At 41.6% G+C, this 16,936-nt stretch overlaps 1 protein-coding gene across 1 annotated transcript in view; it reads left to right on the forward strand.

Annotated features, from left to right (window-relative positions):
• Positions 1-16,936, forward strand: part of LOC142055232 (spermatogenesis-associated protein 7 homolog) — a 43,782-nt gene that overhangs the window by 6,406 nt on the left and 20,440 nt on the right. The window contains exon 3 of the mRNA XM_075088903.1: positions 1,380-1,427. Within this exon, the coding sequence (XP_074945004.1) occupies positions 1,380-1,427 (48 nt within the window). The remainder of the gene's footprint in view (positions 1-1,379; positions 1,428-16,936) is intronic.

Genomic DNA, 16,936 nt, shown 5'->3' on the forward strand with positions numbered 1-16,936 from the left:
ATTAAAAACTGCAATATTGTAAGGCTATCAGGGTTCTCTTCTGTACACACCTTGATGCTCTGAAGTACTGACTTGTCACATGTTCTGTACATCCTTGGAGGAGGTGATAAGATTTTGTGCCTCTGAAAAATCTGGTCAGGGTTGTCTAAAGGCCTTCTCCAGTATCCTTCTAAATATTCTCCAATCTTTTTGAAATACAGCTGCTTTTTAAAATACAACTTATTTGGCCTCATTCCAGACAGTAGCTAGCCCTGCATGTCTGAAATGTCGTTGGAGCACTTGTACAAACTCCAATTTGCTGTGACATTTGGCAATAATCACGGAAGTGTCTTGGATGCAAATGGAGTCAGTGTCCTTCAAATAGAATATTGAACTTCTCCTAGGTGATTGCTTTTCCCTCCACAGTCAAAAATAGTATTTCCCCATATACCTCAGCTATATCCAGGTATATGCAACCAGACATACAGCTCCATTAACATCCATATCATCTCCTGTATGGCAGCATGGCTTGATGAAGACTGTACAGCAGTAGAGTGGCAGGGCTTGGTTCCATGAAGCTTACTTGATTTAAGCTTTTACAGTGAAAACCAAATGACCAAATAACAGAAAATGCTGTGTACAAAACTGCATATGTAATTGTGTAACGAAATAACTCCTATTGCTAGGAATGCAATATACTGAATTATGATTGAATCAGTATTGAATATTATGAAGAACGGATGACCTTAAGCCTAAGGACAACCAGAATCTCACTCGTAAAGCATCACTTGGCAGTTTCCCCTGACTGATAGCAGCTGTACTACTCATCCCCAAAATACAAACTTTCTGGGTAGCAATAGATGCCAAGAGAAAATTAGTACAGCTTTTCTTAAATTGTACGCTAAAATGAAGGTTAATAAATGTAGCTGTACTGGCTTTTATTTCTATCCCTAAGTAAAGATGGGCAAAAGCCACAAAATTCAGACCCACATTTGATACTGAACCAACAACAGCATTGGTGAGGAACTTATCTTATGCTTTACCCAGATAAAGACAAGGGGTCAAATCCTCAGTTGGTTTAATTGCAGTTGGTGCAGTTGTAGTTGGTGTAACTCAACTAACTTCACTATATTTAAGGTATGCTAGCTTTTGAGAGCTGACCATTAGCAAAGATAATAGCAGGAAATAGGCAAAAAATAGTATACATGACTAAGGAAACAATAAGATTTAGTGTTTTGTGGATCTGCATTGTTAGTAATGCTACTGTTATGTAGACTGGTACCACATTTCCACAGGGAATTCAATACCTTAGGATGAACAGTTTTATCTCTACCCATTTTTGTATGATTATTTGTGATGTTAGTGTTTCATTGGACTGAAATTTCTTTTCGTTAATGCAGCTGCTGTTGATTCATCTGCACCAAAGAGTTTGCACACCAGTGTTAAATGTGAGTTGTTTTGTTTTGTTTTGTTTTCAAAATAGGTCTGTCTCCATTTGCTTGGTTTGGAAATATTTGTCTTCTTTCATGATGAAGGTGTTCTGAAGAGGCATATACGTGCTGAAAATATGCACCATTGTGGTTAAGACAATAGTATCTAATATCTAATCTAGTATCTAAGTTGATAGCTGTACCTAGAACTTGGTTCATGTTTGCACAGATACATGCTAACTTGCAGACTGTGGGACTCTTTGATATACATACTTGAAGCAACATGGTTGTTGGAGGCATAAATTGCTTTAGTTTTCCAGTCTAAACTCAGACCACTGGCCCTTCGAATTCCTTGCTAATCCACACTGTATTTTTCATTTCCTTAACTGCTTCGTGTGTCTCTGGGCATCAGGCATACTATAGTTAAAACAGGTTTTGAGGAATAAATGGGGTTTTGGTAAGAGAACATTGCACTGCACCTTAACGCCACCTCTTGGCTGAAGCCTGAAGTACCCAATGTGTAGGCAGAGTCTCTCCTGCCCTTCCTTTTTTGAAAGGAAGATTGATGAAAAGCAATACATTCATCCCTTTCCCTGGAAACAGAGCATTCACTCTGGAATGTGTTTAGTTTTCTTCATTCACCAGGTTATGAGGCATATGCTACTTCTTTGTTTGATAGTTACATACATGGGAGCACACACCCTTTCTACACAGAAACCCCCCGTTTTAAAATGAAATTTTAAAAGCTGGAAAAATGAAAGCGTCTATTTTTCTGCAGTGCATGTGTAGTGGGAACCATGTATCAGAGGTCTGCAGTAGGCTATTGCTCTCAGCAGGGTATAATGTACTTGGAAGCAAAGATAGCTCAAAGGCAATGGTGAGATGCAGTTGTTTGAGGAAGATGCACGCGAGCCAAGAAGGCAAACATAACTCTTGCCCATAAAGATTCAGAAAAATGTATCATATGAGCTCTTCAGTACGGAAGAGCAAGAGAACAAGTTCAAGATCATAACACATCACAATCAAAATTCTCTTCTTTTTTTTTAAATCCTCATGCTCAACAGTATGTTTTTCTTTTTTCAGTGCTGTCTTTTATGTAATAATTTTAAAATGAGTATTTTTGATTAATCACTTTATGAAAACAGTGCTGTTGTAACAGAAAAAAATGACACAGAAAGCTTTCTGAGAATGTTAGTTTGACGGAGGGATGATCCTGACACAGAAGCGCATGAGGAGTAGAATCTTACCTACTTGAGAAGATCAAAAGGACACAGAAATTGTTCAGCTACCTACGTTAGCTGCAATAGCAAGTTTTCCCAGAGGGAAACATTATCTGTTTTTCTTATAATGCTTTCTTAGGAAGGTATTCCTCTTACACATCTAAGCAGGACTGTACTGTTGTGTGGAGTTTCTGTTAATTTAGAAGCCCACATGAGTGCAAGGGTGCTGGTGCACACAGAAGCCATAACATGAGATTCTCAGTCAGAGAAAGTGAGGACCCAATATAATTTTTGTCAGTATCCCACTGGGGAAATGCAAAACACCTTTGTCATTTAATATTTATCTTCACTAAAAGATACTATGTATCAGCTAAATCCTTTTTCTGACAGCTTAGCTCTGGAAATGTCTGTCTTGGCAAAAGAAGTTTTGTCCCTCAAAGGATAAAACTCAAAATTTCGAAGTCACAGTGAAAAGGTGCATCAGAACTTATGTCTCCTGAAGTGTTAAGTAGAGCAGTAGTACAATGAAGGTACAGTTGCTGCTAATGGGGTTGATGTGCAAATCATCTCAGTATAAAATGTCTTTATGCCTACAAAAATAGACTTCTGTTTATCATTTGCATATTCAAAGACACAAAATAAATGAAGGCTGTTTTGCCAAACTACTATAATAATAAGAGGACAAAAATAATTTTCTGCTTAGTTAGTACAAGATTAGTGTTCTCTTATTTTCATGTAAAATTTTCTCCCATAACCACCTCCCACTATTACTATTACCTGTCACTAAGTGTAGTGTGCTTTTCAAACCTTGAAATGTATCAGAACTTTGACAGATGCACATTCTGATGCAGTATAATTTCTTACCTGTTCTCAATCCATACACTCGGATAGGTATAACCTTGTTTTCCAAATGTGTGATCTGTGTTGGCTACCACATGTTTCAATGGTAGGCTGCAAGAAGAAAAGTAGTGATGCAAACATATGCAAACCTATTAAAATAAAAGGGAAAACTCAAACTGCCTCAAAGATTAAATCTGAAAACACAGAATAAAATACAGCATGCAATGCTTTGTTTCACTTTAAGAACAAATGCACTGCAGATAAAACACTGTAAATAATTAGAGTTTCTGAGAATTTGAAAATGCACCATTTCACAAGCTGTCTTTACTGTTGCACTTCAGATTAAGAACCGTACAGAAAAAGTGGGAGATATGCAATGTATAGGACTTTCTCCTGAATGTCTTCAGGTATCTCTTGTATTTTCAGTTCCAGGGTTTAGAAGGGCACTGTTTTAAATTTGATGCTCCAACTTTTTGCTGGTTTAGATTTCATTAAGTTACTAGTGTTGCAGTTGGTAAGAGCGTCATTGAATTAGCTGAGCTTGTTTCATATAAAAAAATCTTCTAAGGACCTTTAAATATGGTTTATAAAGCATTGCAAGTGCCAGCTTTCATCAATTTGTGTGAACAGAATAGAATAGAATAGAATAGAATAGAATAGAATAGAATAGAATAGAATAGAATAGAATAGAATAGAATAGAATAGATTTCAGTTGGAAAGGACCTACAATGATCATCTAGTCCAACTGCCTGACCACTTCAGGGATGAACAAGTTAAAGCAATTATTAAGGGCATTGTCCAAATGCCTCTTAAACACTGACAGGCTTGGGGCATCGACAACCTCTCTAGGAAGCCTGTTCCAGTGTTTGACCACCCCCGCAGTAAAGAAATGCTTCCTATTATCCAGTTTAAACCTCCCCTGGCACAGCTTTGAACCATTCCCGCTCATCCTACCACTGGATACCAGTGTGAAACAATAGTTTTGTCTCTTCACTGTCAGAGTAACATTCAAAATGCTGTTGAAATTGCACGAACTTATGACAAAAGTCAGGGAGAAACAGCTAATGTGAAGCCTCCTGAGCAGTCCTTTCTCTCTGACATGAGCTGGCTTTGTTGTAGCAGTAAGACTCCATCTCTGGTGTTCTCATGCTAAGAACCATGGTCCATTTTTTGTCTCTCCTCAAAGGATGGAAATATATATCTGCCCCCTGCTTTAAGACTAGATAAATTAGCTGGAGATGCATCGAAGATCAGGAATATGGGAGATACAGTTCATCATCCTAAGTGTTCTTGTAGAGATAAAATTAAGCAGAGGTGTTTTAAGAGTCATGAGAGCAGCATGACTTATGAAACTACTATGAAAACAGTAATTCCTTGGCCATCTCAGTGTGGAAAATGTCCGACTAGGAGGATCTTTGCATTTCTTACTCTCAGCAGAAGCCACATTTGCTAGAAAGAGCATCTAATGAGTATGAAAAGAGCATAAGGTGTGCTGCTGAACATGCCAGTGACCAGGTTTCAGAGAGTGTCTGAGCAATCAGGGAGAAATATGAAAGTTCTGGGGAAAAAAAAAGCCCATTTTGAGGCATTGTTTCTATTCCAACAAAGGAGAAAATTCAAAATAATTGTATTGGAAATCAGCTACCTTATTTATTTATACAGCATTGAGCTTGAGACTAAAGCTTACCTGTTGCACCCAGGAAATCCTCCAAATTTCTCAATTTTTCAATTAATATTAAGCAGCTGAATTAGATTCTTGGACCTTGGAAGCAGGAAACAGTGTTCCCACAGTCAGCACTGGAAGTCTCTTCCAACCAGGATTTCCATGATACTATGATGCTCTGCCCCAGATTCACAGAGCCCAAGTTTGAGTCAGATCTCCTGAGTCTGATCAGCTCAGTAAAACAAGCAGAAACCTTGGCTGGTGTGCATATGAAGCTGTCCCAGATGAGCTGGCAGGAAACTAGGAAAAAGTTAACACTCATGAAAGATAAATCAAAACCAGCCCTAAACAGGGAAACCCATAAAGGTAACCCAGACTTCATACAGGAAAATGAGCCACCCAAATTGTTAGTTGGTCCTGCAGTTCTGAAAATCCCTTACTAAAGCTCAGCTCTTTGGCTCCATCACAGAATCAGTCCACCACTTCAGGGAAGCATGGTGGTCCAGAGCACCCTGCCCTAGTTCTTTTCCTACTCTCCCATTCCAGGAATGAGAGCGACTCCACCAAGGATGCTCTCATGTATTGTATTTCTCCTAGTTTTGCAGTATCTGCTCTGCTTCCATTAGCAGAGTATTGGGTAGCAGTCCAGCAAAATAAACACACCAGCATGGTAGGAAGTGATCAGGTGCTTCAGGCTCACTCTGCCCAAGTTAAAAAATCTCCTGAAGGAAGACCTAAAGTAAATCTGGTTCTCTGGGCACACCTTTAGATCACCACAATCTTGGTCTTGAGACAAAGCCATTCCTTTCCTCTCTGTGGATCTACAATTTGATTACCAAGCCAAGGTCAACCACTTACAATGGCAAGATGAGCTATTCAGACCATTGTATGTTCTGCACAGTTCCCTTGCGCTTTTAGGAGCACAGTGTATACACTTACCCAAAAGAAATTACAAGTAATATTATACGTAAGTACATGAGTTCCTCATTCACCGTTTATGGAGTGTTGATCATATAATTGCTCCACATGCTGTGACTCATTTTTATAAATATGAAACCCAAATGTACATACAAGTGTGTGCAGAATCACATACTTTAGTAATTGGAGAAAGGAATAGTAGCTTTTTTTAAGAGGAATTTTAGTTTTCTGTGTACCAGCAGAAGTGCTTAGATGTGCTTAGATGTGGCACATCATGATCTTTTTATAACCTGTGTTTTCCCATTTCTAGTTCTCTGCATGAGACAGACATTAGTCAAAATAATAATTTCCATTTGGGTTTTAACCAGTTTAAAATGAAGTTGCTTTGTGACTTCAAGACCATAACACCTGTGAAAAAGAGCAAGTTTTTTCTCCGGGCAGTTCAAAGACATACAAAATTGCAGCATTTTGTCTACAGTTTATGTGAACAACCTATACGGTCAATTATATGAACAAAATTTTATTCTTACAGATGTAGAATCTTAGTATCGCTAATCTTGGGCAACTGAATGGATCATTTAGCAATCAGGGGAAATTAATGTGTTTATATATGCAAACCAATTTTCTATCATTGCAAGTTTATGGAGCATTAGTGAGATAGTTTTTAATAATAAATTTTGCAGTCTGTAAAAAAAGTGCATATCACTGTTACAAAAGAGCTGCAAAGAAGGGAATATCAAGTGTATGACTACACTGCATCATTCAGTTATCAATGATTGAACAACTAGTCTGTTTCATAAATTCTTCTCACACTTCGAATTCTATGCTAAGCTAGCAGCTCCATTTGGGATCTAAATTCCTTTATGGTAGCCATTGCACGGTTTAAAGATCATCTTCTGTGGATATCTGCCCAAAATGATGCGCCAGCTAGAACAGGGTAAATGTGTGCTATCATCCTCTTTCACAGGGAGGAAATTAAGACACCAGAGATTAATTAACATACCTGTGATCACAGTAGAGCCTGTTGTAGAGCTGGGAATTAAACGATAATTTTCTAAGTACCACCGCAGTGTTTTAATCACAAACCATCCTTCCCATCAATTTCAGAGTCAGCGCTGTTGAAAGGAGTATTTGTAAAAGGGGAGAAAGAAGGTAGTGGGAGCTACTGGAGGACACAGAGAGCAGGAGTCTTGTCATAACCATTGTGCACTGACTGTTTCAACTTTGCATTTCTACTCCTCTGCCAAAGGAGAAAGCAGCACAAGTCAGCAATCAGTCAGTACTTTAAATAGGATGAAGCATCTTGACATTTCTCTTGTACTCTTCTAGCTTCTTCTAGAATTCCTTTCCTCCTTGACTAACTCCGGACAGTGTCAGAATAAAAAAAGTGCCGCTATCCCTCTAGAGGCTTGTACATTCCCATCAGTGATCTGCAGGCAGATGTTATGACTTCTAATTCTGGCTTTACCAGCAATGTCTTTTCACCACAAAATATAGAATCAGTTCAAATAACGAGTGAGTTAGCTACAGGATTTTTTTTTCCAAAGTAATAGAACTTCTAGAAAAAGTTCTTCATTGCTCCCTGGCATAAAGCAGAGTTGACAACTGAGCATCCCTCCACCTGCTGCCTCTTGGCTTCAGGTAACAGATGAAATTTTGAAGCTTGGCTAAACAGATTTTACCAATTTTTAGAATCTTAAAAAATCAATAGCAATGATGCTGGATGCATCCTTCTCTCGGGCCACCTTTGCACAGTGTAAATTACCGTTGTAAATCTGCACTGCCACGAGGGAGGGAGACCTCGCCTTTTGTATCAGAAATGTACTATATCAGAAAAATGTTTTTAAGTGTCAGAGTTTGCTCTTATTTGCTTATGCAAGAAATTGTGAATACTTAGAGGTTAATCACAGGTGGTAGTTACAGAGCTGTGAACCTCAGAATTTAGCAGGCCTCGTTGAGAGGGCATTAAACTAGCTACGAAGGAGGAAGGGGATAAAACCAGGCTTGCTAGGAATGAGTCTAGGGGTGCCATACCTGTGTTGGAAAAGAGATCAATAGATCAGCTGAAGTGCATTTACACCAATGCATGCAGCATGGGTAATAAACAGGAGGAGCTGGAAGCCATCGCGCGCCAGGGCAACTATGATGTGGTCACCATCATGGAAACATGGTGGGATGACTCACACAACTGGAGCGCTGCAATGGATGGCTACAAGCTCTTTAGAAGGGACAGGCAAGGAAGGAGAGGTGGAGGGGTAGCCTCGTATGTTAGAGAGTGTTTTAACTGTCTAGAACTCAATGACGGTAATGGTAAGGTTGAGTGTGTATGGGTAAGGATCAGGGGGAAGGCCAATACGGGAGACATCCTGGTGGGAGTCTGTTATAGACCACCCAACCAGGATGAGGAGACTGATGAAGTACTCTACAAGCAGTTGGCTGAAGTCTCACAATCTCTAGCCAATTTACCAGATATCTGCTGGAAATACAGCACAGCAGAGAGGAAGCAGTCTCGGAGGTTCCTGGAGTGTGTGGGAGAGAACTTCCTGATGCAGCTGGTAAGGGAGCCAACCAGGGGAGGTGCCCCGCTGGACCTGCTGTTTTCAAACAGAGAAGGCCTGGTGGGTGATGTGGTGGTCGGAGGCTGTCTTGGGCTCAGCGACCATGACGTGATAGAGTTGTCTGTTCTTGGAGAAGTAAGGAAGGGGGTCAGCAAAACGGCTACCCTGCACTTCAGAAGGGCAGACTTTGGATTGTTAAGGTGTCTGGTTAACAGATCCCTTGGGAGGCAGTCCTGAAGGGCAAAGGAGTCCAGGAAGGCTGGATGTTATTAAAGAAGGAAGTCTCAAAGGCACAGGACCAGGCCGTCCCCATGTGCCGTAAGTCGAGCAGGCGGGGGAGAAGACCGGCTTGGCTGAATAGTGAGCTTTGGCTGGAACTCCAGAAAAAAAAGGTGAGCTTACAGCCTTTGGAAGAAGGGGCAGGTGACTCAGGAGGACTACAAAGATGTTGTGAGGTCATGCAGGGAAAAGATTAGGAAGGCGAAGGCCCAGCTGGAACTTAAACTGGCCGCCTCCGTTAAAGATAACAAAAGATGTTTTTACAAATACATCAGTGACAAAGGAGGGCCAGGGAGAATCTCCCTCCTTTGTTGGGTTCGGAAGTAACCTTGCCAGGAAAGATGAGGAGAAGGCTGAGGTACTTAATGCTTTCTTTGCCTCAGTCTTTAATAGTCAGACTGGTCATCCTCGGGGTTGTCAGGCCCCTGTGCTGGGAGATGGAGCTAGTATGCAGAATGAAGTCCCAGTTGTTGGAGAGGTGGCAGTCACTGACCTACTCCTTCACCTGGATGTTCACAAGTCCATGGGGCCGGATGGGATCCACCCAAGGATACTGAGGGAGCTGGCAGAGGAGCTCGCCAAGCCGCTCTCCATCATGTATCAGCAGTCCTGGTCAACCAGAGAGGTCCCAGACGACTGGAAACTGGCGAATGTGACACCCCTCTACAAGAAGGGTCGGAAGGAGGAGCTGGGGAACTACAGGCCTGTCAGCCTGACCTCGATGCCGGGAGAGGTCATGGAGCAGATCATCTTGAATGCCGTTACGCAGCATGTGTGGGACACCCAGGGGATTAGGGTCAGCCAGCATGGGTTTATGAAAAGAAGGTCTTGCCTCACTAACCTGGTCTCCTTCTATTATAAGGTGACCCGCTTAGTGGATGAGGGGAAGGCTGTGGACGTTGTCTGCTTGGACTTTAGTAAGGCCTTTGAGACTGTCTCCCACAGCATTCTCCTGGAGAAGCTGGCTGCTCGTGGCTTGGACAAGTGCACTCTGCACTGGGTTAAAAACTGTCTGGACAGCCGAGCCCAGAGAGTGGTGGTGAATGGAGTCAAATCCAGTTGGCGGCCGGTCACGAGTGGTGTTCCCCAGGGCTCAGTGTTGGGGCCAGTCCTGTTCAATGTCTTCATTGATGATCTGGATGAGGGGATTGAGCGCACCCTCAGTAAGTTTGCAGATGTCACCAAGCTGGGTGGAAGTGTCGATCTGCTGGAGGGCAGGAAGGCCCTACAGAGGGACCTGGACAGGCTGGATCGTTGGGCCGGAGCCAACGGTATGAGATTCAACAAGGCCAAGTGCCGGGTCCTGCACTTGGGTCACAACCATCCCATGCAACGCTACAGGCTTGAGGAGGAGTGGCTGGAGAGCTGCCTGGAGGAAAAGGATCTGCGGGTGTTGGTTGACAGCTGGCTGAACATGAGCCGGCAGCGTGCTCAGGCGCCAAAGAAGGCCAACAGCATCCTGGCTTGTATCAGGAATAATGTGGCCAGCAGGAGCAGGGAGGTGATCGTGCCCCTGTACTCGGCACTGGTGAGGCCGCACCTTGAGTACTGTGTGCAGTTTTGGGCCCGTCATGACAAGAAGGACATTGAGGTGCTGCAGCGTGTCCAAAGAAGGGCAACGAAGTTGGTGAAGGGCCTAGAGAGCAAGTCTTATGAGGAACGGCTGAGGGAGCTGGGATTGTTTAATCTGGAGAAGAGGAGGCTGAGGGGAGACCTTGTCGTGCTCTACAACTACCTGAAAAGAGGTTGTAGCAAGGCGGGGGTCGGTCTCTTCTCCCTAGTAACAAGCGATAGGACGAGAGGAAATGGCCTCAAGCTGCACCAGGGGAAGTTTAGGTTGGACATTAGAAAAAACTTCTTCACCAAAAGGGTTGTCAGGCATTGGAACAGGCTGCCCAGGGAGGTGGTGGAGTCTCCATCCCTGGAGGTATTTAAAAGAAGGGTAGATGTGGTGCCTGAGGATATGGTTTAGTGGTGGACTTGGCAGTGATAGGTTAGCGGTTGGACTCAATGATCTTAAGGGTCTTTTCCAACCTTAACGGTTCTATGATTCTATGATTCTCACCTTTTGAATATATCTTATTTATACTCACTAATAGAAAAATTGACTACTTCCCCTATGTAAGTAAAACAAATGCCAAAATCTTTTTGCTTGAATAAGAGAGGAGAGTGTGTTCTTTCTTTATTTTAATCCAGTCTATGATGGAATTGTGTCAAGTCCTGTCATGATTTTGTTAGTGAGGCAGAACCAGTCACAGCAGACATGGGTTACAGCCAAAGATTTCAAGCAGTTCAGAACTGCTGGATTGGTTAGTTTGTTATGGAGAACTGATTCCTTTTTGCCTTCCTCCAGGGGAAGTTCTTGTTAATGTCAGCGTGGGCACCTACATTAGCAAAATGTGCAGAATTTGGCACAGGATTGGAAAACAACATGGCAAACAACAACAGGCAGTATCACTTAGCAGTGTTTCCTGAGTATATCTGGCATTTCAGACACTTTTCTTCCCCTATAAAAGTGTTGTTATCCACTCACTTTATAGTATTGCAGCATTTAAATATTGATGAAAACAAATAATGCTGAACCAGAGCTTGGGACTTAAAAAACACCCACATGCTGTAGATTAATGTAACGACATAGGCTCTTCATAATGATAGCTAGTAGTGCGAAGAGTATCTGAAATCAAATCTAAGCACTTGAGCCTCACCACTGGTTTCTGCTGGAGGAATGATCTTGTTTGCTCTGAAATGCCAGAATAAGTGGTCCCCACACCAGACAAACCATTACCAGTGCAGACTGCTGTATTTGGCCCATAGATGTGAACATCATGAGTAACTGTTCTTGTACCCCTTTGTACCTGGGATTACATCAGTTAACAAAAACATCAAAAATTGAGAAAAAAATGAAATTTCAGAGAAATTGATAGGTGATCCATGATGACTGACACATACTTCAGAGTTTCCTGCTCACAGCAAGAGTAAACTGTTGTGGTTCCATAGCCTGTTTTCTCCCTAAGTCTTCTCTCTGCTCATTGCTGTTTTACAGAGTTGAGGGGAAGAGTTTAGAAGTATGCCTAAACCTTATTTATTTACATCCCACTTCTCATTAAACTGTATCAAAGGCTAACTTATCTTGCCATGAGGAACATATGCCTTTCTTTTAAGAGTAATTTGTCCAGTCTTGGTAAATCTTTGCTTGACAAACTATATTACTTAATTTCTGTTCTGTCTATACATGCTTTTATGCTTGAATAGTTACTTCTTAACCATCTTTTTGAGGAACTAAGTACATTCAGCTCCTTAAATCTGTCATGATGAAGAGCGTTTTCCAGATTTCATCATTCTGATGGATCTTCTCTTCACCCTTCCCAATTTATAAATGCTTCTTGAGCAGTAAAGTGTCAGAGCAGGATATGTAATTCCAGCAGCAGCCATCCACCTGTTAAAGGAAACTGTAGTAAAGGCTCACTGTACTTACACTGTCGCTGTGGGAAATTACAGGCAGTTGTTTGTCTAGGAGAAGGTACAAATGTTTTTCAGTGACACTGATTCCCAGATAAGATTCACCTCCTTTAATTAAAAGCGTGCTTTTTCTGAACGGAGATGTTCCATTATCCGTGCTGAAAAGTATACTGCTTGCCTACATCTACCTCATGAGTGATTTTGTTACAGTAAACCATGCCTTTATAATTCACGAATTCTCCAACTGTACTTGTTCGAGCCTTATGAGGAATGATTTTATGTTTTCTTTCAGATAACTGAAAGAAATAATCTAATAATATCAGAAATTATCCTTGCATTAGAAACACCTGCCTTGCAAGGAGTCCTCACTTCTAATTACCTTTTCAGATCGGCCAGTTAGCCATTTTGTAAACACATGTAATTTTGTAGTGTACTAATTTCTTAGTCAAAATGTCATGCAGAACAAAGCCAGGGAGCTTACAGAAGTCTTTTAAACCAACACCTTTATTCCACCCAGCCACAATCAAAATCTCCCTTTTTTTTTTTTATAAAGTTGGCATGGTGATTTTTTTAAAAAACCTTTTTGATTGGCGTTGCTTATATTTACTTTACCCAAGTCTTGTAACAGCCATTCACTTGTTATGCTCAGGACTGATAGTCTGACAGGCCTGGAGTTCATTTACCACTTTTGCTCTTTTTTTGCCCCAACAGTCCTTTGAAAGCTTCCTTGTTGTTTCAAAACTCATCAGGAGTTAAACATCAGCCAACTCTTTTAAAATACTTGGTGGGAATTAAACCAGAATTCCCACTGCGAGCCAAAAATGAAGGCATGAGCCAAGGTGTGGATTCTATTTCTAACTATAATCACTGAGTTTTGTAACATCTGGTAAACAACTTAGGGGAAACCTGTTCCGGCTTTATATCCCATGTTCATACTTGGGCCATAATGTTCTGTCTTAGACCTGAAAATAACCTTCTGTTTAAGGAGGCAGCTGTGCAATCAGTCTAAGGTCTTTGCCGGCTCTTCGCGCTATTTAAGATAAAGATAAGTAGAACTGAAAGGCACTAGATTAAAAAAAAAAAAAAGTTTTAGTTTGTTTCATTCTGATTGACCAATGTTATCAGCTAAAATGCTTCTACTGTGTCGAGTAAGTTTGGTTTTGCTCATTCTGTACATGGGCCCTTTCACGCAGCAGCAAAGGAGAGACAAGATGTTTTATTAACTGGCAAGCAACAAGAACTGCTAGGAAAACAGAGAAGGGGCTATAGTATCTGAATCTTCATGTGTTTTTTAAAGGACCAAATTTCAACTAAATCACTCTTATTTTCTGTACTTTAGTTGCATTGACAAGTACCAGATACCAGTACAAGTACCAGTGAAATTGTACAATAGCACTGATAAATTAATGCCTGCCACAGCAGGAAGGATGATAAATTAGCAAATAAATGAGCTTAACAGAAAGACTGTTGAAAACATTTGCCTAAACTGCTGCACTGGCCATACCGCATGATTCTGTTCCCTGAGAAGCAACAAAGAGGTAGTCAAGAGGTACTGGCAGGAATAAAAATAGTCATGCCATGTAAGAGGATTCAGGTGAGACACTGAGTCATGATATGCTTCTATAGGTGAAGCCTTGCCCCCTCTGCCCTAATTAATTATTCCCAGTTATGTATTTAACCACAAACTACAGCCTGTTCTTAAACACTTCAGCTAGGACATGAGATCAGAAGGCAAGGGATGTCTAATTTTTGCTTTTCTAAAAGAAAAAGAAAAAAAACCCAAACACCTATTGTTTGGGATGAGAAGTTCACATGTTATTTTCTTTTCCATACTCTGTCATTACAAGTTGTTATTACAAAGTATTTGGAGAAAGGCAGAATGGTCAAGTGATCCTTTTCTCCTTATGTTGCTCCTGCTGATGAGCAGTCCACGTGGCTGGGCCAGGCTGCTCGGTATGGCATGGTCGCAGCTGACTTTCAAACAGAACTGTAAGGAGTACATGTGAAAGCCAACAATGTGACATGAAAACTTAAGAATGACTTCCAGTCTTAGCCCCTTCATTCACACATCTGGGCAGCATGCCAGGTCACCACGGGGTGAGGTCATTTTAGGAGGGCAAGTGTAGGAGGGGAGAGGCTTAGAAAGAAAGCAACCTGGAGCATTACCAGCAGCCGATGGGCACTGGGAGCAGGTGAGACCCTGAAGCCTGAGAAGGGTGTAGGGGAAAACATGAATGAGAAAAAATAGCAGTGAGAAAAGAGTAATTGGAGAGAGCAGGGCTAGAAGGTGGTGAGGCAAGTAAATCCATTAAGAGACGTGTCAGCAAACCAGAATATGCTGCAGGACCCCTCAGTCCGCCTCACGTGGCTGAGGCACATACAAAACCTGACAGTCTGGGCAATGAAACTTATTAGGGTAGGGGTGAAGGAGAGTTGCTAGGAGGCATTCTGGCCCAGGAGCTTTTGCTAACTACTGAAAACATAAAACTATAATGCAGTGGAATAATACTTATCTGAATAGGCTTAATGCCATGTGGCATACATGTAACCCATATTTATAGTAAAAATATCAGTGAAATACTAGACAAAGTCTGTTTAAAACCTGTGGCTCTTTGACCTGGAACATTTCATTTTCTTGTTGTTGGCAAAGCTTGATGAAGGTTCAGCCACACCTTGCGTAGACAGTAGTTGTCCTGCCTCACCTGCGTGCAGACAGACGGCACACGCAGAACTGTGGGGAGGCATGGATGTCACTTTTTCCCCAAGGCCTCACAAGGCATTTGCACTGCCATGAAAGAAGCCAGGTATCGTGACTGGCAGTACTGTTGCACAGACACTACGGCAAGCTGCCTTGTCTGTTGTTTTTCATATGTCTGCAGCATGCAAAGTCTTTAATCAGAATTGGGGGGTGCTTTGATTGGGCACTGTACAAACCTAGATAAAAGGGGAAGGTATTAATCTCTGCATGAATGCGATTGAGCAAGTACGTTTTGTTATTTGTTCCAGTGAGTTGTATAATCCTGCTTCCCAGCCATCCAAATAGGATTTAGCATTGTCAACATGTTTTTCTTAATAGGATGATGCTATGAACTCATGTCCATGCAAGACTGGAAAGCCAGATTACATGCCTCTGGAGACTATATATCGGTTTTAGCTGTTAGTGAAATCTGTGTTTTTTCAATGACTAGGCCACAGCCTTGAGGCCACCTTTCAGGGGAATTGTCAAGAGATGGTGTGCCCCAAACAAGAGCCAGCCATATAGAGGTTGCCAACCATTTAGCTGCGGTATCTAAGTGTTTTTAATAAAAAACAAAACAAACAAAAAAAAGACAGAAAAAGTCTCAGCTATTCTTTTTCCAAAAGAAATATTACTTTAAGACTAACAAAAACCCTGTAGCCCTTCTGCTAATTCAGAAATGTACAATACTAAATTCAGGTCAATGCATCTCCTCCTCAAAACAAAATCTGCAGTAAGTGCTGCTTTGCCAGGTTTCAAGTATTATTCTGTCACATTACTAGTGAGACACACTGCAATTACATCACTTTGGAGGAGGAGTTGCTTCTTATTAGCAAAAAATTTGCAGCATACTGTGAGCGTAAGTTCTAGCACATTGCCACAATAGCAGCCTAAGGGGGCCTTAGGCTAATCAAGAACCAGTCACGCATTTTGTCATGAATAAGTCAATATTATATACAGTAACATCACATGGCCGTAAGCCACATTTCACCAACCTGCCTGAAGCCTTGCTAGCCCTCTAGAATTGCCTGTTTGTGAGGTCTCTGCAGCTGCACCCAGAGGGGAAGCAGCAGAGCACATCTTTCTGCTGGCCTGCCTGGCAGCACTGGCATGTGCCACCATGTGACAGAGCTCCAGAGGGCAAGGGAATTCTGACGGAGCTGCATTTTCAACCCAAAAGAGCCATTTGCAGCTTGTGGAACCTCAGTGGACCTCACTTCGATATTTTGTGTGTGAATCCTTAGTTTCAGCTAGAACTGCTGGGCTATTATTTTTTAAACACCACCTACAAAGTGGTCCCTTTTCTCAGAGCTATGCTTGGAAGCAACACAGCAGGTAAAAAGGGTTGAAAATTTTGGTTATGAATCATTCTTGTTTGCATTGCTAAAAGTGAGGTTCTGCAAAAGATGGTGAATTGTGAGAGGCTTTGCATTATCCATGAATATGCCCCTGTGGGCCTCTGTGGTCTTGGGTAACTCATATCCTTTTCTTATTCCTCTATATTTTTCCTATTGTTCTATATAATACTTAATATAGAATATATATTATATGAACTATAATACTAATGCTTAAGTTAATAATATTCCTACTTCCACTTGCATATTTTCAGTGAGATTTGAAGATCCAAAGGACTAGGTCTGTTTCTGTCCTTTTTGTGTATGGGGTGCTGGCAGAAGTGTCACCCTACTCTTGGCAGCCTGAGTTTGATATGGAAAGTGCACTTTCTCAGCCTTACAGTCTGCACAGACCACAGCGGCAGCCTGACTTTGGCCACTCAACTCTTAGTACATAGGCTTGAATCTTTACTCGATTGCTTCAGCTCCTATCTAGGATAGGGGAAAGAGTGTGCAGAA

The sequence above is a fragment of the Phalacrocorax aristotelis genome, chromosome 3 (assembly GCF_949628215.1).
Source record: "Phalacrocorax aristotelis chromosome 3, bGulAri2.1, whole genome shotgun sequence".
NCBI classification, from domain to species: Eukaryota; Metazoa; Chordata; class Aves; order Suliformes; family Phalacrocoracidae; genus Phalacrocorax; species Phalacrocorax aristotelis.